Consider the following 23,305-nt stretch of genomic DNA (forward strand, 5'->3'; position numbering starts at 1 on the left):
TGCAGACACTGGGACCACATCAGTTCTCTAGGATCTTTATTATCTGTCCCCAGGGCACCCCTGGCTTCCCAACTCTGGTGGGGGGGGGTCCAGATGTCTCCTGGCACCATGCCAGGCACAGTGCCGGACGGGCAACAGAGGGCACTGGAGGGCAAGTGGCCTTGGCCAAGTCACTGCCATTCTGTTGGCTCTGTCTGGGGTCAGAGGCTGCAATGGAGTGGGGGGCCTTCCCCGGGGAGCCGTGAACACCGAGGACAGCCCTGCCTCCGTCTGTCCTCCAGTGGACTGGCCGTGGAGCGTCAGGCCCAAGGACGAAGCACCCCCCACCCTGGGGCTCTCTTCCCAGAGAGCTCACTGACGTCTCTGGGAGCAGTGGGCCATCCCTCCCTGACCTTGAACTGGATGCCAGCAGATTGCCCTCTTTCCCAGCTCTGGGTGTGGCTGAGGCAGGGCAGGCAGGAGGGAGGTCTGGCGAGGGCAAGTTTCAGGCCCGGGACCCGGCAGCTGCGCTCAGATGGGGTGCACGAACTGGTAGACCAGACGCTGGGAGATGTCGGGCTTGCGGATGATGCCCTTCTTATAATACTGGCGGATGGAGCGGCTCAGCTTGTCGTAGTTCATGGCGGGGCGGTTCTTGCGGATGCCCCAAAGCCGGGCCACCTGCGCGGAGTCCTCGATTTTGAAGATGCCTGGGGCAGCAGGGGGCCCAGGGAGAGCCAGCGGAGCAGGAGGGAGAGAGACCAAGACCAGCAGATCAGCCTCGCAGAGTCAGGGGAGCTGGGGTCACCCTGGAGTCGGGCCAGGCTGTGGGGCCACAAGACCATCTCCCACGGCTGTGCTGAGGGTTAAATCAACGTGTGGGGAGGTATGGCATAGGGCCCGGGAAGTGGGAAATCCTACTGTGGACTCACAGACCTCCTGGGTGCAGGGTGAGCCTGCGGTGGGTGACTTGGGGCCTTTAAGGCCTGGCCCTTGCCAGCCCCAGCTCCTAAACAGCCCACAATGAAGCCCAGTGGGGCTCCGGGCTGCGGACGCGGCTCGTTTCGCAAGATCATCTGTGCATTTCCCCAGCCTGTGAGACCTCTGTGGGATTCGCAGCCACTTCGGCCCACACAGCCCTTTCTGGTAAGAGATGGTGGAAAGAGTGGACTGGGAACCAAGCCCACCTGGGTTGGAATCCTGGCTCGGCCGTTTTCCAGCTTTAGAAGCTGAGACCCCCCTTTTCCGGTCAGTTAGAGGTGTTTGTGGTGACCACCGTCTTGTCGAGTGGTTACAGAAAGTCCTTGGAGCAGGGCCCGGGGAAAGGGGCTATTACTCACTAACATCCCCAGTTCTCCGTCTAAAGCGCCTGGCAAAACCCAGGTCAGCACACCCTCTCCAGGCAGGTTTCCCAGATCACCCCGCCCTCCCTCATCTCCCTGTCCTCCATCGTGGGATGGTCTCCCTGGGGGACCGGCTCACTCTGTCTCAAATACACACACAGGATCACCACACCTCGTGCAGGAACGTCCCCACCTTTCCTATGCCCTTGCCCTCCCCGAGCTCCGCACTCAGCCCCAGAGTCGCTCCTCTCTGAGGTCCTCCCAACCCGGGCACAGCTGGTCCCATCGCAGCCAGGTGCGTTCCGCACACCAGCTTATTTCACTGCTGGTTTTCCTACAAGACTGCAGGTCCCTAGAGGATGGGGTGTCGCTGAATCCTTTCCACAGCTGAAGGACACTATAATCCTCCATAAACATTGGCTGAGCAAGTGTGGAACCAGAGGAAGTGCTCAACGAAGGTTTGTTGGATGACTGAATCTAGTCTGTTTCACAAATACAAAGACTGGAGTCTGGGTACCCATAGCTACTAACAGCAGAATGGGACCTAGAACCCAGGTTTCTCGGCTCTGGGCCTTTTTCAAAACACACGCGCGCACCATCCAGCCCTGTGCTGCCCAGAGCAGTCACCACCAGCCGCCTGTGCCTGTGAGTCCTTGAAAAGTAGCCACTCTGAATTGAGATGCAGTGTAAGCGTGAAATACACACCAGATTTGAAAGACTTAGTAAAACATCTCATTAATAATTTTATAGTGATTATATGTTGAGATTATTGGATTAGATAGATGTATTATTAAAATTAAATTGACCTGTTTTTAAGCATTTTAAACTGTGGCTACTTGAAAATCTAACATTGCCTGTGTGGTTTGCTCTGTATTTCTCACGGGACACCACCGGCTTCCTCAGTGCAGCGCTGATGTTTTGAGGGTAGAGACCCTGTCCCATTCTCAGTGGAGTTGTGCGGCCCTGCTACGTCCCGGGCACGCGGCCGCTGGGGACCCTCAGCAGGCAGAGCCTGGCGGGGGACAGGTGTGGACACAGGTGGCACAGACCCTGGGCTGGTCCAGTGAGAGTGCGTGTGTGGCATTCAAAGCAAAGGTAGGGGTGGCTGCAGCCCCTGCACAGCGCCGGGCAGGACCACAGCTCCCCCCCATCTTGCAGCCTCCCGTCCTGCCCTCAACGCCACTCACCCTTCTCCTTGTTGAGCCACCGGATGAAGCGGCCGTAGCTTTGCGGCTTCAGCAGCAGCTCCTTGAGAAACTGCCAGAGGTGGATGGGCTGCCCCGAGCAGGATGAGTCTGCCTCGCTGTCCGTCCAGCTCTCCTCGCTGGTCGAGGCTGCACAGTTGGTGGAGAGGGGGTGGTGGTGAGCGGGGAGCCCCAGTCCTCAGTGGCCGCCACCTCATGACCCCCCAGACCCGGAGCTCTGGCCACCCGCCTCCCTGCCCTGCCTGACTCACCGCAGAAGTGAATCGCCCCTGGGGATGTCCTCTCTTTCATCCAGGCAGCTGCAGGGCAAGGAGAGGAAGTTGGGACCCCAGAGAGACACCCCCCAAGGGAGGAGGAGGCTGTTTGGGTGGAACTGTGGGGTCACAGAACCCCCACCCCCACCCCCACCTGGTGGCTCTCTCCCTCCTGCCAGTCTGGGAGACAAGCTGCTTACAGAGCTGCTTCCTGGAAGAAAGTTTAGGATTTGGCAGCTGAGAGGGGCCTTCTGCGTGCGGCCCCTGGTTCAGAGAGGAGAGTGCATGTTGAGCCCTGCTGGTCACCTGTGAAACGGGCCCAGGACACCCCCTCACAGGTCTTGCATGGATGCGTGGTGATGAGGTCTGCATGGTGCGCATCCCGCTCAGAACCCAGCATAACAAAAACACTCCCTGCCCTCCAGCTGCCAGCTCTGTGCACCCCTCCATCCCCTCCGGCTCCCCACCTGCCTCCCTCCCCAGAAAAAGCAGTGGGAGGCGGAGGCAGCCACCTTCTGCCCACACCACCATCCAGCTCTCAGCCTCACCCCATCCACTGCTCTTGCCAGCCCCCGGCAAGAGGCCTGGGCTGGGGGCTGGACACTGGTCTCTGATCGGGCCACGAGAGTGGGACCTGTCCCCTCATTCATCTGGGGCCCCAAGGGGCAGGGCCTTGACTCAGGGAGCAGGGGACACAGGTTTGATCCCTGGTTTGGGAAGATCCCATGCCCTGCAGGGCAGCTAAACTCCTGCCTCACAGTTACTGAGCCTGCGTGCCCTAGAGCCCGGGCTCTGCCACGAAGAGGAGCCCCGCTCGCCACAGCTAGAGAAAGCCCACTGGCAGCAGTGACAACCTAGGGCAACAACAACAACAAAAATTAATAAAAACAAATACATTTAAAAAAAGGAAATTTCCTGGCAGTCCAGTGGTTAGAGCTCTGTGCTTTTGCTGCCAAGGGCCTGGGTTCAATCCCTGGTTGGGGAACTGAGATCCCAAAAGCCATGCAGTCACGCGAAAAAAAAAAAAAAGATTAAAAATAGGTCCGCTATGCAAACAACGAAGGGGAACAAGGTCCAAGATAGAACAATATAGAACAGCGTGACACGCATACGCTTCGTGTTAGGAAAGGGTAGAAGTCACACTTACTCTTGCTTGTATATGCATAGACCTCCCTTGGCAAGGTGCCCGAGAAACTGGCAACAGTGTTTGCCTCAAGGGAGGGGGTTGGAGGGCCAGGGGAGGGAGGGGAGAGGGGTACCCCCCAAGGTATACCGTGGTTCACAACTGTTTGCTTTTGCAAAAAATTCTGTACATTTACTGCCTTATTTCTGCTTTAATGAAGTACAACACAAAACAAACACAAAATTTTTACAAGGACAAGGAAGGAGGACTTCGCAGCATCCAATGTCCTGCGTCTTCACAGTCTAACTTGTACTTTTAACTTGCCACGTGCTCTGTCCTGCATTGACCAGGGCAGGCACGGGGTCGGGGCTGGAGGGCTCACCCAGGATCCAGGGAGGCAGCGGTCAGTGGGGCCGGGATTCAGAATGGAACCCAGACTGGGACAAGGCGCTGCTTCCCCTGTAACTCGCAGGCAGGCATCCTGGCCTTACTTCTCCCCTGATGTCCCGGGCCTGGAGCCTGGGGGTGGGGTGGGGGGTGCTCCACCCACCTGATTTCCAGATGTCCAGATGGGCATGCAGCACATCCCCGCCAAGGGGCGAGCGCTGGCGGAACTGCTCCTCTGACATGGCACACAGCTCCTTGCCCCCCAGCTCCTGGAAGGCTTTGCCCACGGGGGGCAGTCGGTACTGGTGCTCGGTCCACAGGAGCCACTTCTGCACGTTGCCAGGGCTCCAGTCCACAGGGTCTGAGAGAGAGACACTCTTTCAGCCTCGGAATCTGCTTGAAGGCACTGCCCCCAGGGGGCCCCCTCTGCCCTGATGGAGCCCCCGGGGGAAATTATGCTCTCCTGGAACGGCCTCCAGGCCAGACAGAAGCTTGAGGGGCTCTGTGGGGGGGAGTTACTCAAGAAGAGAGGGGAAGAGGGGAAGGATCCAGGGCCCCAAAAGCAAACACGGCTCAGGGCAGGGTAGCCTGGAGCTTCTGTACCTCCATCTCACCTGGACCTCAGCTCTTCCCACGCCCCTGTAGCCCCTCCAAAGGGCCCTTTGGGGAGCCCCAGCCCTGGAGGGGACAGTGATACTATACCAGAGACACCCCAGCTTCTTTCTTTCCCAGATTCCTCTCACCTGCCCAAAACCCTCAAAGGACCAGAGAAAAACCCAACCAGCGATGGGCCCCTCCCGCTACCTCACAGCATGTCTTACCGAGGAGGAAACTAGGACACGGGGTGGGGGGCTCCATCCCCTCATCCAGCACCTGACAAAGGGCTGGCTGTCAGGGCGTGAATGCATGGAATGGGCAAAGGGCAGGGCAGGGGGTGCTCACGGGACTGAGGCCCAGAGGGCGTCCCTGGCTGGGCTCCAGTCGTCTCCCTGGGGAGCCGCCCTGGGGTGAACACAGCAGGGCGCTTGGGCGGGGGCCCAGCTGTGGGCACAGACACAATGGGGCCTCCAAGTGAATGCCATGCTCTAAGGGGGTGACCTGCAGACCAACCTGCCCCCACTTAATAAACCCATTTTCCTCCCCAGGGTCAAAGCCATTTGTTTCTGTCCCTATTGTTCACAGGGCAGGGCCCTCCCAGCCCGGGGCGGGAGGCACCGTGGGAAAACCTCTGGGGTGGGGGCTGGCTGCGGCGTTGAGTCACTGGGGGTGGGGGCCTGAGCAGGGGCTGCCTCAAGGGGGGGCCCCAGCTGAGACTATTGGGGGGCAGAGGCTGGGCCCGGATGACTCTGGGGAGGAGGAGTCGGGTCTGAGGGATGCCTTAGGATCTTTCCTGTGTGAGAGACTCAGACGCCAGGGCCCGAAGGCCAAGGACATGCATCAGACGTGCCCAAAGCTGGAGAGGCGCTGGCAGGACCAGGGAGGGGGGGCGCCAGCAGCCTCTCAACCAGCAGCATCAGCTCCACAACCACACCCTCCAGGCCCCAGACACACACGCGCCTCACCTCCCGATGGCTCTCCTCCTCAGAGCCCGCACCCCCACGGGACCAGAGACACATTGACCTATTTATCTATGACCTGTTTCGTCACTGTAACGTCAACTTCATGAACAGAGGAGCCTTTCTGCTGTGTGCACACTGAATCCCCCATATAAGGGACATGGACATATTAAGTGATTGTGTGTTGAGCCTCTATTAAGTACAAGGTACCATCCCAGGAGCTAGGGATGTGTGTGCATGCGTGCTCAGTTGCTTCAGTCGTGTCCAATTCTTGGCGACCCCATGGACTGTAACCTGCCAGGCTGCTCTACCCATGGGGATTCTCCAGGCAAGAATACTGGAGTGGGGTTGCCTTGCCTTCCTCCAGGGGATCTTCTCGATCCAGGGATCGAACCATGGTCTCCTGAATTGGTAGGCGGATTCTTTACCGCTGAGCCAAGGGGGAAGCAGAAGCTAGTGATGTAGCAGTGAAGGAAATAAGTGAAAATCCCTGGCCTTGGGGCATGTACATTCCAGTGAGGGAGACAGTCGGGGACCAAGATAAACATGCAGCATATCAGACGGTAGGAACCATGAGAGAAACAGAGCAGGTTGGAGGACTAAGAGATGGGAGTCTGGGCAGCAGTTTCAATAGAAGGGTCAGGAAAGGCCTCATGGAGATGGTGCCATCTGAGTCAAGACCTGAAGGAGGTGAGGGGTGAGCCAAGTAGATATTTGAGGGAAGAGCACTCGGGTTGAGGAACTAGCAAGTGCAAAGGCCCTGAGGTGTGAGTGCTGTGGGGACGGCAAAGAGGCAGGAGAGTCTGGAGCAGAACAGATCAGGGGACCACGGTCTGCCGAGTGAGAGCAGGAGGAGGTCAGATGCTGCAGAGCTCGTATTCATTCACCCGGTGCCTGCCACGTGGGGACACCAGGCTGGCATGGTCGGGGTGCAGAGAGGCTGAGAACCTTGCCTCCCAGGCTCGCCGCTGCTGTGTTAAGGGCTGGCTGCACGTGGAGAAGCATCAGCATCTCTGGGGGTGACCACGGTGCGCCAGGTGGCACCCTTGCCCCTCCCGGTGGCCTCCACGGGCAGAGGAGGGGCTCACCTGCCGTGATGTTGAGCAGCTTGCAGGCCGTCTCGATGTCCTTGAGCACCTCGCCCACCACCATGGACTGCACCTGCTCCAGCGAGTGCTCCTCCAGGGTCAGCCCGCCTGGAGCCAGGTCCAGGCTGACCCCCGGGGCTTGGCTGTCAATGACTGGGCACTGCTCCGGCTCGTCGGGCGGCTCCTCCCGCGCGCTGGCCCCAGGGCCCTTGGCCGCCCAGCTGCTGTCCTCAGGGTACAGCATGTCAAAGTAGGAGAGGTAGAAGGTGGGCAGGCCCTGCTCAGGGGTGGCGGGTGGGCTGGGGCTCCAGTCCCGCCGCTCGGGCCCCGTCACCCCCGTGGCCGCCTTTTCCAGGCCTGCCCGCAGCGCGCTGTCCGGGGGCAGCAGGAGGCGGCCGGGGGGCCCGGGGCTCAGGCCCGGGCTGGCACTGCCCATGCTGCTAGGACTGGCGGCTGTGTCTACAGAAACAAGAGAGGAGGGAGCGTCAGGCCCCAGTTGCTTCCCTGTCCCCGTGGGGGCCGCTAAGCTGGTTAGGGAGATGCGGAGCCAAGTGGGCAGCGGCTGGGCCTGGGAGAGAGCCGGGGCTTCCGGGTCACTGGGCAGCTAAGACGGGGCTGGGCAGACGGGCCCTGTGGCTGGGAGGGGACGCAGAGCTGCAAATAGACAGCTCCCTCACTCCCCAGGGAAGCCGGGGTGCTGGGAGCAGCATATTTTTACACAAGTAACCTGTTTAAAACAATCTCCTGAGGTGCCCGATCTCATTCAGTCCTCACAAAGGAAGGCACAATTAGTTCCATTTCACAGATGAGCAAACTGAGGCCTGGACAAGGCGGCCGGCCCCCCCGCCCAGATCCCAGTCTGCTGTCCGGTTGAGGAAGCTCCTTCTACGGTGGTGGTGGTGGTTCAGTTGCTAAGTCATGTCTGATTCTTTGCAATCCTATGGACTGTAGCCCACCAGGCTCCTCTGTCCATGGGATTCTCCAGGCAAGAATATTGGAGTGGGTTGCCATTTCCTTCTCCAGGGGATCTTCCCGACCCAGGAATCGAACCTAGGTCTCCTGCATTGCAGGCAGATTCCTAATCTTTTCTGCTGGAGCAAAGCTTGTTTGCTTTTGTTTTGCCCTTGAAGAGGGCAGGGAAGGGAAAAGGTCACAAAGATCTCCCAGGTGAAGACAGAAAGGAGCAAGTGAGGGTGTGGCAGGGGAGAAGCCCCTCCCAGATCAGGGAGGTGGCCCCCTGCCCCTCCCACAGGGCTGGTTTTGTGAGCTTAGTCTGACTCTTTGCGACCCCATGGACCGCACGCAGCTCGCCAGGCTCCTCTGTCCATGGGATTCTCTAGGCAAGAATACTGGAGTATTCTTGACCCAGAGATCGAACCCTGGTCTCCTGCATTGCAGGCGGATTCTTTACCACTGAGCCACCAGGGAAGCCCCACAGGGTCGTGTGGGGATATGGATAAATTCCCAGCCCAGCGCTGCTGAGGCGGCCACCCAGCAGCACAGGTACAGGTGTGCCCGGCCCCAGCCCCACTCCGGGCCAGGCTCCTGGTAAGCGCCCTGCCTCGTCCTGCCCTAGAAGGTGCTGCCGCGGCCTCTCCCAGCTCCCGAGGCCCTCTCCTCTCCCCTCGCGCCTTGGAGGAACTCGCAGCTCCCCAGGTGGGAGGTGCCCACGTGCACGTTTCTGCGGACCTGCACAGCCCAGTTTCCCCACGGCTGCAGGGGCTGGAGAGAAGGCCCAGGCCCACGGGGACAAATGAGGCCCTGGCAAGTCACCCCCACTCTCCCTGGACCCACCAAGGCCACCCAGGGGGCACCGTTTGGCCTCAACGCCAAGAACTAGAGGCCTTCCTCCCCATCGGTCCCCAGGCTCTGCTGCCCCCCACCCCCGGACCCTTTTCTCTGAGCCCCATATTGGAGGTCTGGGTAAGGCAGGGGACCTGCAAGGCGTACGTACACCAAAGAACTGGGGTCCCTGGGATACTTCCGTGGCTTGACAGTCAAGAATACATCAGGACAGATGTGGGAGATGACCAACAAACACATGCTCCCCGTCACACAGTGGGTCATCCTCAAAGGCGGAAAGGAGCAGATAAACCTGATAAGGGCAAGTTCATATGTGTCCTTTCTTGAGGGTATTTCTATTTTAACAATGTTCTCAAAATGTGCCCGGATCAGCAGCATCAGCACCACCTAGGAACCCATGAGGAACTCGAATGTTCAGGCCCACATCAGAGCTGCTGAATCAGAAGCTCAGGGGTGGGAAGGAAGGCCCAGCAAGGCATTTCTTTTCTTTTTTCTGGCCACACCTCACGCTTGTGGAAACTTAGTTCCTTGACCAGGGATTGAACCTGTACCCCCTACAGTAGAAGTCCAGAGTCCTCACCACTGGATTGCCAGGGAATTCCCAGCAATGAGTTTCAAGAGACCCTTTGATTGTGATGGGGGTTCAAGTTGGAGAACCGCTGCTTTGAAGGCACCTGGCAAGTATGAGGGGGAGGCTTTACTAGAAGCTGGTAGAACTGCTCAGCTGCAGTGTGCAGATGGGGTAGAGGAAGAGCCCCGTTTGGAAGGTTCTGGCTTCTATACCTAGGGCTGCAGCTAGTGCAACTGCACACAACTCAGAAAATAATGCCCTTTCCTCTCTGGGTAGTGCGGCTTGGTGAGTGGAGCCCAACTGGAACTTCAGCTCCCCCTTGCTCCTTACCCTTGTGCAGTACCCAACCTGCCCAACCTGACTTGGCAGCTCTGCTCTTCCTGTGGCACAGAGAATGCCAGCAAGAAAGAAAGGTGTTCCCTTTCATTTCAAGTCTCCCTTTCAAGTTCCTTTAAGTGACAAGGAAGGAAAGTTCGGGGTGGGGTGGGGTGGGCAGGGATGGGGGGGCCAGGATTGTGGGGGACAGAGGGCAGGCCTGGAATCATTTCAAGTCCTTCTGTGCAAATACACGTGTGTGCTGTGGGCCCATATTATTTACCCAGGCAGAGCCAACAGCCCGCTCTGCCCTGGGTCCCTACCCTGGCCTGTGCCCACACCCTACCCCCCGGGGAGCCCCACCCCTGGAGAGCCCCCTCAACCCCACCCTTCCCTCATCACCCCCTGCCTGCCTCCCGCCCCATCCACGTCCCCAGAACTCCCCGACCTGCCACGTTAGGACAGTCCCTGCCAACACCTTGGGCCATGCGCCAGGGAGACGGAATCTTTTCCAACAGGCAGTAGAAATTGCCTCCCTCGCGGCCCTCCTGTTTGCTTGGCCTCGGTCACAGGTAGCATAGGGGCATGGTGGCGCGAGGGGTCAGTAACGATGAATGGCTAGGGTGGGGGGCAGCATCTGCCGGGAGAGGACATGACGACATATCCCTGACACATTGGTCAAGCGACTTCGGAAGCCCTTGCCTTCACCCCCTTCCCGAGAGAGCCTTAGCGCTCATCCCTGTGCTTACGGCGCAGAGAAGTGAACGACTCAGATGCAGGTCTTCTGGCTCCTGGCCCAGGGATCCTTCACCAGCAGAGATCTCCCACCTTCTCCTCCACACCCCACATTCCAGCCCCCCGTCACCTTGCTCCTAAATGCCAAGGAACCTGCTCTCAACCAAGGCTTGGTCCCAGCTCCAACACCTCCCTGGTGAAAAAGAAGTTAATGATTAACTGTGCGGCAGGAGGAAAGAGCCCATCACCTGCAGGTGGGACGCAGTGTGGAAGGCTCAGCCCAGCCCAGGACACCTGGGTTTACAGTTCAATGAGCCAGGGGCTGGTGTGCCCAGCCTGCAACTCTGACATCTTCTCCAGGCTCTAGGGCTGGACTCGGGAGGGCAGAGAACGCGCGCTGAGTACCTACTGTGGCCAGAGCATGTGTACCCGTCACCCTTTTACTACCCACAGGGACTCAGGCACCCTGTTTTGTGGATGTGGACAGTAGTCCTCCGAGAGGTTGTGCAGCTTGCCTGAGGGCCCCAGCTGGCCATGGGCGGTCTCTGCTCTTGTACCACGTGCCCTCTGAGGCTCCTGCTCTGGCTGGTCCCATCTCCCCAGGGCCCTGACCACCTCCTGACTGGTCAGCTTGGTCCTCCAGAGTCCATTCCTGCCTCCTGTCCTCTCACTCCACAGCACGGTCAAGCTCGCTTCCCTCCAACACCTCTTCATCGGGCAGCCCTGGGCTCTAGAACCTCCCACAGCTCCCCACCACCTGCCCTGCCTGATCCCAGGGGCTGGTGCCCACCTCTGAACGTTAGAGCTCAGAGCCCAGAGTGAGAAGTGGATTTATTCACTGGTTAGGGGCAGGGTCTGGAGCAAAGCACATATCCAGGCTCTGATGGGAGCGGTGTTTCTCCCTCGGACCCTGAGCTGTGGGTGTGACATGGCTATTTTCTCTTGTTTTCGTTGTCCCCCTGCCCACGATGCTCCTTCCTTCTCATCACAGTTGAGCCCAAAGTCCTCCTCAGCCGCTCCCTCCTCTGACTTTTCAGCTCTCCCCATCTGTGTGGTTCAGCCATGAGTACATTCGTGGGTGATGGTCTCCGCACAGGGACACTGAGAAAATAAGGCTCAGAGAATGGCTGGGAGGTGTCCGTGGTCACACAGCAGAGCCTGGGTCACTGCACCCGAGGGCCCTGAGACGAACCCGGGCTCTGCCAGCTCCCGGTCCCTCCCGACAGCCCAGGCCCGAGGGGCTGCCCGTCTCCTGAGCAATGCCTGCAGTGCCCAAACCTCGAGCTGATCTTTTCTGGATTAAGGCTCAGCGTGTACTGGTTCCCTCCTGCCCAAGAGGCACTGGCTCTGACTCCAGACAAAGAAGTTTGGTAACAGCTGGTGGAGGCCGAGGCCAGAGACAGGGCAGACTCACGGGGCTGCAGCCAGAAGGATTACCACCTCGGCCCCTTCTCTCCATATCTCGTGGTCCCCCAGGAAGACAGAGAGGGGAGAGGGGGCAGGGGAACCCAAAGTTAGAGATTTACAGCAGCTGTTTCCTGCCTCTCGGGGCCACCCGGACATTAGAAAGATGCTCAGACAGCCCCAGGGAGTCACCAGGAGGTCTTTACTGAGGCCCTGGGTGGTCATGAGGGTGGAGCCTGTCTTTCACATCATGCTCAGATCTTACCCCCAGTGGGGTTGTTGGGGGCGGGGGTGGTAAGTATGCCCGCGCCCCCATCTCAATCTTGAGACACCACCTTAGTCTGCCCAGGACCCAGGACTGCAGGCCCTGTGAGGAGAGGGGAGGGGCCGGGGCAAGGTGTGACAGGCCTGCCACTCCGCCCAGAGTCTCCTGGCTCTGGCACCTGGGGCAGACCACCTCTGGCTTCCCCACCGCTGTCGGCCCTTCCCACCGTCCATCCGAACATCTGGGTCCCCATGAATGGGTCTGATCAGGGGGCTTCGGGGGTGCGGCCCCTGGGAGCCACACAGAGTGACCAGGGGCCACGTGGGCCTGTCCCCTCAGCCCCCAGTCAGCTGGTCAGCACCTTGGAGAGAAGCCGGGCCTGCCCAGGTCAGCGCCCAGGGCCTGCCTGTTGCCGTCTGAAGCCTCCCTGCCTCTGACCTCAGCCTTCCTGCTCCCCTAGACAGGCCCTTCCCGCCCTGCCCACTGCCCCCGTCCAGCCCCCTCACTGCTCCCGGGACAGCTGCTACACTCCCAGGAAAATGCAGCTCCCCTGCCCTCCGAGACCACTCTTCAAACTAGCTAGATCCAGGGACTTTGCTGGTGATTCAGTGGCTAGGATTCCAGGCTTTCACTGCTGATGGCACAGGTTCGATCACTGGTCAGGGAACTAAGATACTGCACACTGCACAGCTCAGCCAACATAAAAAGAAAGGAATGAGCTGGAAGCAACTAGCAGGAGCAAAAGTTCAACTTGGGGAGATTTAAGTTGGGGAGCCAGCCCACAGGCCCAGGGAGACTTGGGAGTGGGGTCAGGGCCAAGCAGCAGGAGGATGGGGGGCAGGAAACAAAGAGAGTCAAGGGACATCAAGGAATTGTGGTCAGCTCAGATGGTAAAAGTGTCTGCTTGCAATGCGGGAGACCCAGGTTCGATCCCTGGGTCGGGAAGATCCCCTGGAGAAGGAGATGGCAACCCACTCCAGTATTCTTGCCTGGAAAATTCCATGGATGGAGGAACCTTGTAGGCTACAGTCCATGGGGTCGCAAAGAGCGACTTTGCTTTCTGCGTTGCCCACCGTTCCTGTGGGCAGCCAGGAGCCCGAGGCGTGAGTACATACCAGCATCACCTCCCATTTGCTCCCGCACGTGGGGATCACAGGCATCCACTTCCTGCCCCCCTGTCCCGCCTCACTGACACACACTCCCAGCCCTTCCAGGGACAAGGTGAAGGCCAAATCAATACACTGCTTGGGCTCCCCCATGGTCTCCTGGGGCAGCCAGGATTATTCCCACCTGACAGGCAAGGGGTGGTGAGTGCCTGGGGACATGTGTCCATGGTAACCGGGCAGGGACTGGGAGTCAAGGCTGAGCTCTGCCCTCTTTCCTGCTGAAGTCTTGGCACCCTCCGAGTTCTAGGGTCACCCCTGCTGCCTTGCTCGGGCTATCTGTGGGGCCAGCCCCACGAAAGTCGCATTGGGGGGTCTGGGTGGCATGGATGCCTGAAGCCTGCAGGTACAGGGACCCCCTTCAGCCCCAAGCTCACCCCTGTATTTGAGTTTGCTCCAAAGGGGTGGGAGGCCTGGAAAGAACTCGAGGCCTCAGATCTGGAGATGGGGATTCATAATCTGCTTTGTTTCCACCATATCTGAGGCCCTGGGCAGCCCCTGGTCTCCTTGGCCTCAGTCTCCTCCTCTGGTCTCCCAGGAGGTAAGTCAGCTCCCAGAGCTCTTCTGGCCCAGACACTGTCTGGAGTCTGAGACCCCATGACCTCCATCGTGCCTGCCAGGCTGACTTGGGTTGGACATCAGAGGCAGGAAGCACTGGTCCCAGCAACCCTCAGGCCAACTCGCTGCCCTGAGAGCAGAGACCTGGGCCCCACCCTGCCACCGAGTCTGGCTGCTGGGACCCTAACCCAGGCAGTCACCCCCAGACTCCCTCTCCTCAACCCCAGAGCTGGAGCGAAAAGCAAGCGCCCATTGGATTCTGGCGGTCCTGGACAGACCTCATCAGTCCTTCCCACAGCCCAGGCAGGGCTCTGGCCCATCTCTCTCCCGCAGAGTCCCCCTCCAGCCCCTGGGCTAGGAGGAGTGACCTGAAGGAGTCTGGAGGCCCTGAGAGGTGGGAGAGGAGAATCTGGCAGGGGGCACCTCCTGGACTGGGAACATGCAAACGAGGCAGGGGAAGGAGCCTGGCATTAAATGTCAGGAAGGGCCCAGGGCAACTCAGCTTGTGCAAAGTTTGCTTTGGGAAGAGTTGTTCCACCTGACAGGCCACTCTCTTGGCTGGGGGTGCACGGTGGGGGCGGGGTGGGGGCAGGGGAGGGTCCCACACTGTTTTGAGCCCCAACCCTAGCTCTGGCAGTGGGGCAAGAAACTCAGCTGAATGTCTGTTGAATGGGCTGTTAAGAGCAGGTCTTACAGGGGTTGTGGAGATTGAGGGGGGCTGTGGATGGAAATTCCTTGTGAATTACAATGGGCTGAGCAAGCATGAAGGTGGAGTGGGAGCAGGTGAGGGGACAGCGCTGGAGAAGAGGGAGGGAAAGGTAATAGGGTGAAGTGAGGGGAACAAAGGAACAAGCAGGTGGTGATGCTGGACGGAGGGGCAGGGCCAAAGGGTGGAGTCTGGGGGAGAGTTGAAAACGGTGATGGGAGAGCCCTGGACCTTGCCCCAAGGTCAGCCTGCCCTATAGCCCGGTCCAGGGCAGCTGCTGGCTTCACTCACTCCTCCCTGGCCTCTAGGAGGAACCCGGGCCAGAGGCCCCCACCCGCCCTGACCTCAGCCTAGGAGACCAGACTGGGAAAGCACACAAGTTTCGCAAAGAGGCAAATCCCGCCAGCCAGCCTGCCTCCACCAACTCCTACACAGCCTTCAAAACCCCACTCCAGGTTGCCTCTTCCATGAAGCTTCCTTTCACTGAGGCCACCTTGTCTAACCTTCTCATTTCACAGACAAGGAGCTGCAAGCGCAAGGAGGCAGAGTGACTTGCCTGAGGTCACACCTTGCGGGTTCTGACCTGCCCCTTCTTGCCCTCCACCAGGGGGCCTTGTCCCCAGTTACACTCAAGCTGCACCAAGTCGGTCAGCACACGGCTGTGCTCTAGTTTGTTGCAGGGTTATTCCCATTATGGCTGCAATCACCTCCATGGCAGGAAGTGGGTTCTCCTGGTCCTTCCACTCACTGCCAGTGTCACTTTCTGAGCATTGATTGAGCACCTACTGAGTTTCACCCTATTTCCTCAGGCTCAGTTGACAAGAGGAGTTTTGTGTAATCCAGGGGCTTGTGGCAACCAAGTGACACGGCATCTGCCAAAGTGTTTTATAATCAGTAACACAATATCAAGTCCAGCAGGGGCTGAGTTTTCAGCTCTGGGCCCCTCATGGTGCCTATTAGGCTCTCAAAGGGGCAGGTGGTCCCTGACCCCATGAGAGACCATCTCCTCCACACCCCAACCTCCCGGGAGCTCTGAAATCTGAATTTTGGGGGAGCTCTGAGCAGCTGGGGGGGGGTCCCTGGCTCCAGCCTTCCCTGCGGTGGACGGGGGTGAGCGGACTGGCTGGCTGAGCTGAGCCCTGGCCTGGGCACCCCGTCTGATGGGTAATCTCCTGCCTGCCACCTGGGGCCTGGGGCAGCCCGTGAAGCTGTTTATTGGGGAGGTAGGGGCAGGAAGTGAGGCCAAGTCCCAGCCCTGGCTAAAGAGGAGCAGAAAGGTCCTGGCTGTCAGGCAGGGGATAGCCTGCTAGAGGCCTGGGTGCGGGCTGCTGGGCAGGCCCAGCTGGAGGGGAGAGGGGCCCGGGACTAGCTCAGGGTGCTGCCCCCGCCCCACATGCACACGCCTTGTCCAGCTCCGGGGCGGCTCCAGCCACCGAGACCCTTCAGCCCTCCACGCTGTCATCCCACCACCCAGTTCCTTCCCTCCCCACTGGAGGCACCTGGCAAGTCCTAGAAAGGGGCACCTCCAGGCCCCCCTGCCCTCACCCGCACTGTTTTCCCCACGTGCCCAGAGGCGCTGTGCCTCCCCGGGGACCCAAGGCAATCACGCAGATCCCCTGGTTCCCGTGCTCACCACGCCCACCCACCCCCAACCCAAGCCCCTGGGCTCTGGGACCATAGCCCCTGCTCCAACCCTGGACCCTGGCCCTGACCCGGAGCCTCCAGGCTCCAGCAGGCCCCTGCCCACTCGTGACCAGGCTCTGAGGGACCCTGCCCCTGGCAGAGCAGCTGCGCTGGCAGCCACAGAAAGGGTGCTTGTGTTTCACTAGCCAAGCAGAACCAGCCAGGTCTCGGGGCCGAGGCTCTGCACCTGCAGAGCCGCCTTCCCTCAGGCTGGGCAGGGTGGGCTCATCACAGACATGGGGCACCCCAGGCTGCCCTCTCCAGGCCGGGGCCTCAACCAGGCTCTGGGGTCAGCCCATTGGGGGCAGACCGGGCAGGCAGCATGCACAGGGATCGGGGGCTTCTGAGGGTGAAGGACCCAGATCAGGGTCTTCAACACCCGGCAGCCTGGCGTTGAAAGCTCCCTCCACCACCCACCACCTGCCAGAGCTGGCAGGGGAAAGCCCCCATGGCAGGGCACTGCCCCCCACCAGACTTACCCGTTAGCTGCCTGGTGCCCAAGGAGTTGTCCGCGGCGGTGCCAACCTTGGGTGCCAGGTGGGGGCACGGGCAGCTGGGACCACTGCTGGGTCTCAGCCAGGCATCTGGGGCGCCGATGGTGCCAGGGGCCAGCAGGACCGAGGGCGGAGGTGGCACTCGGGTGGGCCGCCGGGGGCCTGGCCACCCTTGACGGGCGGCTCTCTGAGGTCTCGGGGCTGCGCGCCCCGTAGGGAGCCCCCCTGCCCCCAGCTCAGAGCCACGTGCTGGCACCGTGGCGAGACTCCGCCAGGGGGGCTTACAAGGGAGGCTGCGGTGGGCTCGGGGGACCAGGTCTGCGGGGCAGTGCGGACACGGGAGGAGTGCAGGAATGTGCTGGGAGGAAGTTAGGCAGCATGAGATGAAGAGTTGGCCGGGGCCTGATTTCCCATTATAAGTAATCCTTCCTTATTTACCTGAACAAATACGCTCCCTGCTTACCTCAGACCACAGACAGACTCCTGGTTAACCCTTGCAGGCCTCCCCCTCCTCGCTGGGGGAACCACCCCTTGGCAGCCTGAGAACTCATTCAGTCACTCATTCATGCATTCACTCACTCACTCATTCATTAGTTGATATATTGTTACCGAGTTCATCTTAGGCGCAAGGTACAGGGGTTATATGGAGTAGGGTCAGCTGAGGGCAGGGAACAGATGAGCAGGTAGCATTGGAAAAAGCCCAGTGGAGGGATGTGGCAGAACACTGATGGTGGGCATCTGGCAAAGGAAGTCAACAAGGGCTTCCTGGAGGAGGCGCTGTCTGGCTCCCCAGGTCAGGGATGGAGAGAGCTTTGGGGAAAGAGACCCGAGGCTCATAGGCCCGCCCATCCTATGCCCTGTGTGCCCCACAGGGCCTGGCGCAGGCCTGTCATACCCTGGTGCTCAGGAAGGACAGGTAGCTCACTTTCCCAGGCCAGCAGCAGCTGGCTCTCCACAGTCCCCGTGGGGGGAGGCACAGAAGCTCCAGCCCCAGCACTCACCTGAGCTCCTCCACCTCCGAGAGACCAAGCAAGGCCACGCAGCCGAGCTCTCAGCTTCCTTATCCTGCCAGGTGGGTTGAGGGCTGCCCTGCCCTCCAGGGCCTCTTGCTCTGAATCACCTTGGAAGGGCACCTGGCATCTGCAACCCCCACGCTGTCAGATGGAGGCATTTTTTAGAGTATTGTTATTTTCCCATTTCAGAAGTAATTGTGTGACTACAGTCACAATTGTGTGACAACCTACAGTATGAATTTTCTAGGGCTTCAGGACGAGTCCAGGGTCTTTAGAACTAGCCCCCTCACCGTAACTGATGCCAGAATTCTCTTCCATATGGTTGCACTTTTCACCCTGGAGAGCCTGTACTCAGCTGTTAACTATCACGGCCACCTTGGTAAGGAGGAATTATCAGAGTCATTTCCCTGAGAAGGTTGAGGTAGGATGGAATGGAGATTGGCGAGGTAACATGAGTTTCCAAAACAACTGCAGTCAACCATCCTAGCCTTCCAGAACCAAGAAAAAGAGAAAGACCTCCAACATTCCCAGGCGGGATCCTCTCTCCATTCTCCCAGAAGCTTGTGCTTATATCAGCACTAATAGTAAGGGCCACTGAGCACTTACTAAGTGCCAGGCACAGTTTATCACTCATGAGATGCTAAGGTATTAATCACATTATAAATACTGTAACGTGGGTAAGTACAGGGAGTATCCAATAAATGCTTATTGAATGGATGGGGTGTCATAGATAGTTACCCCCAATGTCCACTCTCTTTTCCTCAGTAAACAAACCCCTACTTTACCTGGGAACTTGGCTACCTGGAATTAAGACGATCTCAGACTCCCTTGCAGCTAGACGTGACTGACCAAGTAGCGGTGTCACGTGTCATTTGCTATGAATCTTTCTTAAAAGTAAACTATCAAGAAAAAAAGTAAACTAGCATGTATGATTTACCTCCTTCTTCTTTATCCTTCCTCTGTGTTACTGCCTGGGATGCAGCTGTGATAGCTGGAATCTTGGCTGCCATTTTGGACCATGAAAACAAAATGGTGGAGCAGTGAGCTGGAAGCAGCTTAGGTCTTTGAGGACTGCATAAAACCTCCATACTGGCTTTGGATTGCATGCCTCAGGACTTTTATGAGAGAAACAGACCTTTGATTTTTGTTAAGTGGTGTCTTTATTACTCAAAGCCAAGCCTGATTCTATATGAGACAGACCAGAAGATGGGTAGATAGATGAAGACAGAATACTCTTGCAGCCAGAGAAGACATTTCACTGCTGGATGGCATTGAGAAGGGAACTGGTCATACCACAGAAAACCTTGACCTTGGGAAGGCTGCTCCTTGAATGCTGGTACAGCTTTGCCAGGACCCAAAGGAGCACTTCATAGGTGTCTCCAGGAATGGTGGGCCTGAGTGGATGGACCAGACTAAGATGTGCTGAGAATGGACAGTGATTATACCCACCCAGGCCTTAAATAAGGAAACAAAGCTGCCTTTGGAGGCTGGAAAGATCTCAGAGGTAGTAAGGAGAGGACCCTCCATCCACTCAGCTGGGGTTCACATGGACTACAGTGCTAAGAGGCTGCTTGGGTGGATGCCAGAGGTGGGTTCAAGGCAGATTTGGTGCTCGCCTGGGGCAAACCTGCCTGTGGGCTCTAGGGGAAGGGAGGGCTAAATAAGGGACTCCGGGTAACACATACCCCACCAGCATGGTCTTGTGACACCAGCTCAGGGTTTGAGCCAAATACATACCCTAGTTCTGTCACCTTCCACCTTTGTGACTTTGGCTGGAACCTACCGAACTCCCCCTCCCCCTCCCCCTCTCTGAGGAACTCTCAGAGCTGTGGTATTACTTAGTTAGTGTTAGTCACTCAGTCGTGTCCAACTCTTTGCGACCCTATGGACTGTAGCCCTCCAGGCTCCTCTGTCCATGGAATTCTCCAGGCAAGAAAACCAGACTGGACAATAAAACTAAAAGGTTCCTTCTCCAGGGAATCTTCCCAGTGCAGGAACTGAACCGAGGTCTTCTGCACTGCAGGCGGTTTCTTTACCATCTGAACCACCAGGGAAGCCTAGAGTTGTGGTGAGGGGTGAGATAAGGTGGTGAAAGTGCTCTGCAAACCTCAATGCCCTGTCCCAGGGGCTTGCTGATGACCAACCACAAAGCCATGTCTTATTCCCCATAGCAGCCCTTCCAGATAAGTTACTGTGCCCATTTTCCAGGTGAAGAAACTGAGGCCCAGATGTTACAATGTCTTGCCCAAGGTCTTAGATGGGAATCAGATATAAGCTCATATCTGAAGTTTCCTAGATCACCTTATGTCTGATATTACCCTCTTACTAGCCACCTTACTCTCTTGGGGTCAAGTCCCAGATCCTTGGCACAGCTCACTGGGCCTACTAGAGTTTCCGTCTCCTGCCCACAGCTCCCCAAGGCTGGTCTCCCCTTCAGTCCCCCTCAGGCCAGCCCCTCAGGGGGCGAAATCTGCCCCCTCCTGTTCTTCCCCACCCATCCACTATGGGCAATGCCTCTCCCACATCCACCTGCTGCCGACCTGGGGTCCAACACACACCCACTCCATCCTGGAACTTTTCTCTGACCTACTGAGATAACATTCTCTCCAGCCACTGGGGTTTCTCAGGCTTGAGCATGTACACTGGGAGCTGTCACCCCCTCGGGCTGTGAGCTCTGACAGCCAGAGAAGGAGCCTGGTGGAGCCATTGCCCCGGAACACCTGGATGAACCAGGAAAGCCCTTTTTCTGTTGTTCAAATGGAGTTGAGTTTCTTCTACTTCATTTGAAAGAATCCTCATCTTTTGAGCCCCAGCTCAAGAGCTCTCTACTCCAGAGTTTTCTCATGTCCCCTCCAGCCCGTGCAGACCCCATACGTCCCAATTCTTTGAGCTCCATTTTCCAGTGTTTCTTTCCTTCCCAAGACTCTAACTCCTTGAGGGCAGCGACTTCGCCCAGCTCGAGCAGCCTCAGACTCAACACAGACGGTGATTTCTGGAGCAGCTGCCTCCAGAGCTTTCCTCCCTGCATCCAAGCCCATCAGAGAGTCAAGAGCGTGGATGAGAGGCAGGGCCCAGGGCTTGGCTTGGCGCTGCCAGCCCCTGGCCCCCTCTGGACCTTCATCACCTCACCTGTGAAATGGAAATAATACCTGCCCTGCTGATCCTGCTGGTGGGGCCTTGTGATGAGTGATGAAAAATTGAGAAAGGAAGTGGATGTACTTTGGAAAGGCCAATCTGTCTTTGTCTGTTGGTCAGGTGGTCAATAGACTGCTGCTCCCATGTCCTTGGGTCCCACTCTCCTAGGAGCTGCAGCCTGGGAGTGACAGTGAGGACAGAGCGGGGACCCGTGTCAGCCACAGAGAGACAGGGCTGCCAGTGGGTCCTTGCCCTCCCCCGCCTGGCTGACACCAGGCCCTGCCCTGACCCAGGCTCCAGCTATGAGAAGGGAAATGGCTTGGGGAGGGGCTCCCTTGCTGCAGAGTCTGGGGTTGGTCACTCGGATGGTGTCACCCAGTGAGGGCTGGGTGGGCAGGAAGCCTGGTTTGTGGGACCTGGAGACCACCCAGCCTGTGCGGTCCAGAGGAAGCCCCTGAGACCAGAGAGGCTAAGGAACAGGCTTAAGGACACACAGTAGGGCAGCATCTGAGCCCAGATCCCCAGCGTGCTTATGTAAGGGGACGTGTGCTATTTCATCTCACCGAGAAGCACCTAGGGGCTTCACTGACCTTCTCACAAGCTCCAAAGTCAAGGCCGGCAAGTGGCAGAGGCAGAATCTGGGCTGCGTCTGTCGGCATTCTCTTCCCAGGACATGTGCTGCTGCTGGATGGTGGGCAAGGGGACTAGGAATAGACCGGGGTCAGCTGCGGGGGTGCTGTGTCCTCAGGCCCACATATCCAAGGATTCCCACCACCTGGAGCACGCAAGGTCCCTGGGCCGTGACACGGTGCTCTGGGCAGGCCAGCAGGCATTCCCTGAGCACCTACTCTGTGGCAGGCCCTGTACGGGCACTAGGGGCAGGGTGGCCGGGCACAGTCTGTCCTGGAGGAGTTCAAGGCCTGGTGGCCTCGGAGGGCCCAGGTGACCTCCAGCATCTCTCCCAAGGCTAGCCATCTATGGTTCACTGGTTTCACGAATACCTACTGTATGCATGATCCTCTCCACTCTGGGAAAAATCGACAGGAGATGCCAAAGGCTTTTCCTCACCACTGCCATCCCTCCTCCCCCCCAGACATTTCCCCCTAAAAGGAGGCTGAGCAGAGGGACCAGTCTTCCCTGTATCTAAGGTCTCTGGTGCCCACCCCCCAACACACTCTTGTCTACAGCCTCATCCATCCACCCCATCACCCATTCACACCTGGGACGCATCTAAGGAAGCCTCACTCCACCCCAGGGCCCAGCATAGCTCTCAAGAGCTTCCCTGGGAACCAAGTCACACAGGGCTCCTGCCAGAGATGGGCTCCAAGCCTGGGGAACCTTGCAGGCCTCCCAGGGGGTCAGCGAGGACACACACACACGGAGGACACACAGACATACATATATAAACATGAAACATCCACTTCTCCCCTGCCAGGCCCCCGCGATGGTAGAGCAGGATGATGACCCAAGATACAACCTGGCCCCGGGCTGGATCTCTGCCATCTGAATCTATTCACTGCACACACATGGACTGCAGGCCTACTGTGGGCCAGGCAGGGCTCCCTGGGACACAGTAGAGAACTTTGGTTGGTTTACATTCTAGAGGAGAAAGACAGGCGGTCAACAGGGAAAGTTACAAAGGAGTGAATTACATAGCACGCCAGGGGCTGATGAGGGCCATGAAAAACAGCTCGTGGTGGGTGCTGGGTGGGACGCAGGGGGCAAGGTGAAGACGTGAGCCCCAGTTACCTGTAGGCATTCCAGGCGGAGGCAAAGCTGGAGGCTGTGTGGGCTGGAGCAGAGGGCAGGGAGAGGAGGGGGATGAGGCCGGGGCGCAGGGCGGACTAGACGTCCGCCTGGGAGCCTCGGATCCTCGCTTCCCAGGCCTTCCTGCCCAGCACTTACCCCGGTTCCCTGCGTGCTTAACTCACGGCAGTTTCCCCACCGCCCTGGGAGGCAGCACGTCTCCCACCCGCGGCCCGGGTTAAACCGCAGGGAGGAAACTGAGGCAGGCGGAGGGCGCGGAGGCCGGGAGCCGGGAGCCCAAGCCAGGCCCGGCCCCCGCGCCGTCGTGGGGGGTGGGGGCGGCGGCCCGCGTCACTCCCGCGCCCGCGAGTCGCTGCCTTTCCCCCATTAGTGCGGGGCCGCGGGCCGACCAAACCGCAGAGCCAGATAAGAGCACAATCGAACCTGTTTTGCTCGCAGGCCGTCCTGGGGGCTGGGTGGGAAGTCGGGGAGGCCGCTGGCAGCGCCCCGGGCCTGCTATCAGCCCCTTTGAAATTTACCCACCTTATCAGGGCCGTGCTTTCCGAGCGGGGCAGCGTGGGGCAGGGGGAACCGGGAGGCTGCCTTCCTTCCGCGGTTCCTTCTGCCCAGAGGACAGGATGGGGGCACGTCCTGGGAAGGGCCCCCCGCCCCGCAAGGACTCAGACCCCCGTCACCGCCCCGCGGGCACCGCCCAGGCCGAAAGGTGCCCCCTCCCATCCTGCCCTGACCGGGCACCCCACACCTGCAGCACCCACTCC

The 23,305-nt window shown here is 58.8% G+C and overlaps 1 protein-coding gene across 4 annotated transcripts; it reads right to left on the minus strand.

Moving 5' to 3' along the window:
- Nucleotides 1–19: 19 nt before the first annotated feature.
- On the minus strand, nt 20–22,942 carry SPDEF (SAM pointed domain containing ETS transcription factor). 4 transcript variants are annotated; one of them, XM_081517736.1, is made up of 16 exons: nt 22,686–22,942; nt 22,530–22,572; nt 21,371–22,379; nt 20,795–20,958; nt 18,583–18,648; nt 17,936–18,020; nt 16,618–17,786; nt 15,163–15,327; nt 10,374–10,552; nt 10,103–10,261; nt 8,890–9,030; nt 6,936–7,394; nt 4,455–4,652; nt 2,779–2,826; nt 2,510–2,656; nt 20–833 (listed from the first exon to the last, which is right to left on the minus strand). In XM_081517736.1, the coding sequence occupies exons 12-16, from the start codon at nt 7,369–7,371 to the stop codon at nt 784–786; spliced, it is 879 nt and encodes a 292-aa protein (XP_081373862.1). In that variant the 5' UTR covers nt 7,372–7,394; nt 8,890–9,030; nt 10,103–10,261; nt 10,374–10,552; nt 15,163–15,327; nt 16,618–17,786; nt 17,936–18,020; nt 18,583–18,648; nt 20,795–20,958; nt 21,371–22,379; nt 22,530–22,572; nt 22,686–22,942; the 3' UTR covers nt 20–783. The 4 variants fall into 4 exon arrangements, with proteins under 4 accessions (XP_081373862.1, XP_081373861.1, XP_081373860.1 ...); XM_081517735.1 differs by lacking the exons at nt 17,936–18,020; nt 18,583–18,648; nt 20,795–20,958; ... (1 more) ...; nt 22,530–22,572; nt 22,686–22,942 and having other exon boundaries at nt 20–689; nt 16,618–17,031; XM_081517734.1 differs by lacking the exons at nt 8,890–9,030; nt 10,103–10,261; nt 10,374–10,552; ... (6 more) ...; nt 22,530–22,572; nt 22,686–22,942 and adding an exon at nt 7,986–8,033 and having other exon boundaries at nt 20–689.
- Between the last annotated feature and the right edge of the window lie 363 nt (nt 22,943–23,305).

The sequence above is a fragment of the Giraffa tippelskirchi genome, chromosome 8 (assembly GCF_054371585.1).
Source record: "Giraffa tippelskirchi isolate mGirTip1 chromosome 8, T2T-mGirTip1v1.2.pri, whole genome shotgun sequence".
Lineage (NCBI taxonomy): Eukaryota > Metazoa > Chordata > Mammalia > Artiodactyla > Giraffidae > Giraffa > Giraffa tippelskirchi.